A 708-nucleotide genomic window follows, 5' to 3' on the forward strand; every position below is an offset into this window, starting at 1 on the left:
TATATATATATATATCAGGGGATTTTAACCGACAGAGCCACCAGTCATTTTAATCTGTAATGTTAAATAGCCAATACACTTCTGATGCTCATTCATAATTCTCAGACTATCACCACTAGATTCTCTTGAATACTAGTCTAGGGTTTCATAGACTAGGGTTTCACAGTGTTCATCACATCCCTATAATTAATCTATTATCCCAATAAGTAATCTATTCCACTGCGTATACATTAACAATCTTCTATAACTGGCACAATTCTCTTAGTTCTTCGTAATTTTCAGGTTAGTACTAGTTATCACATAATTCTCACCCGGCCACAATTTCTCTTAGTCAAATCTATAGCATAACAGAGCAAGCATATAGTTTTCAAATGTGTCCATAATTTTCACGCCGCTGTATATTTCTTGAACTTTAGGCTATAACATAATACAAATAACATATAAATCTTGTTTTTTTCTCCAAATTACCGGATTAATTCGTGTCAACAATGTTGACATGAAGTATAATCTTTAACTTCATAAATAGTCTATATATATATATACTTTTTTTTTATGTCTATGGAAGACAATTGCAGTAATTTTACAGAAAGTAATGGAAAGGTTTACGATGTACAGGTAAGAATATTTCCTCTATTACAAACATATTCTTTTACATTTTACTTTGCTATCTATTGACGCCTCTCGATTGTTTACATTCTAGCAAAAAAA

At 30.8% G+C, this 708-nt stretch overlaps 1 protein-coding gene across 1 annotated transcript in view; it reads left to right on the forward strand.

Moving 5' to 3' along the window:
• Positions 1-566: 566 nt before the first annotated feature.
• Positions 567-708, forward strand: part of LOC106871742 (uncharacterized) — a 40,570-nt gene continuing 40,428 nt past the window's right edge. Inside the window, exon 1 of the mRNA XM_014918361.2 lies at positions 567-615. Coding sequence (XP_014773847.1) covers positions 593-615 — 23 coding nt within the window. The 5' untranslated portion in view covers positions 567-592. The remainder of the gene's footprint in view (positions 616-708) is intronic.

The sequence above is a fragment of the Octopus bimaculoides genome, chromosome 8 (assembly GCF_001194135.2).
Source record: "Octopus bimaculoides isolate UCB-OBI-ISO-001 chromosome 8, ASM119413v2, whole genome shotgun sequence".
Taxonomy (NCBI): domain Eukaryota; kingdom Metazoa; phylum Mollusca; class Cephalopoda; order Octopoda; family Octopodidae; genus Octopus; species Octopus bimaculoides.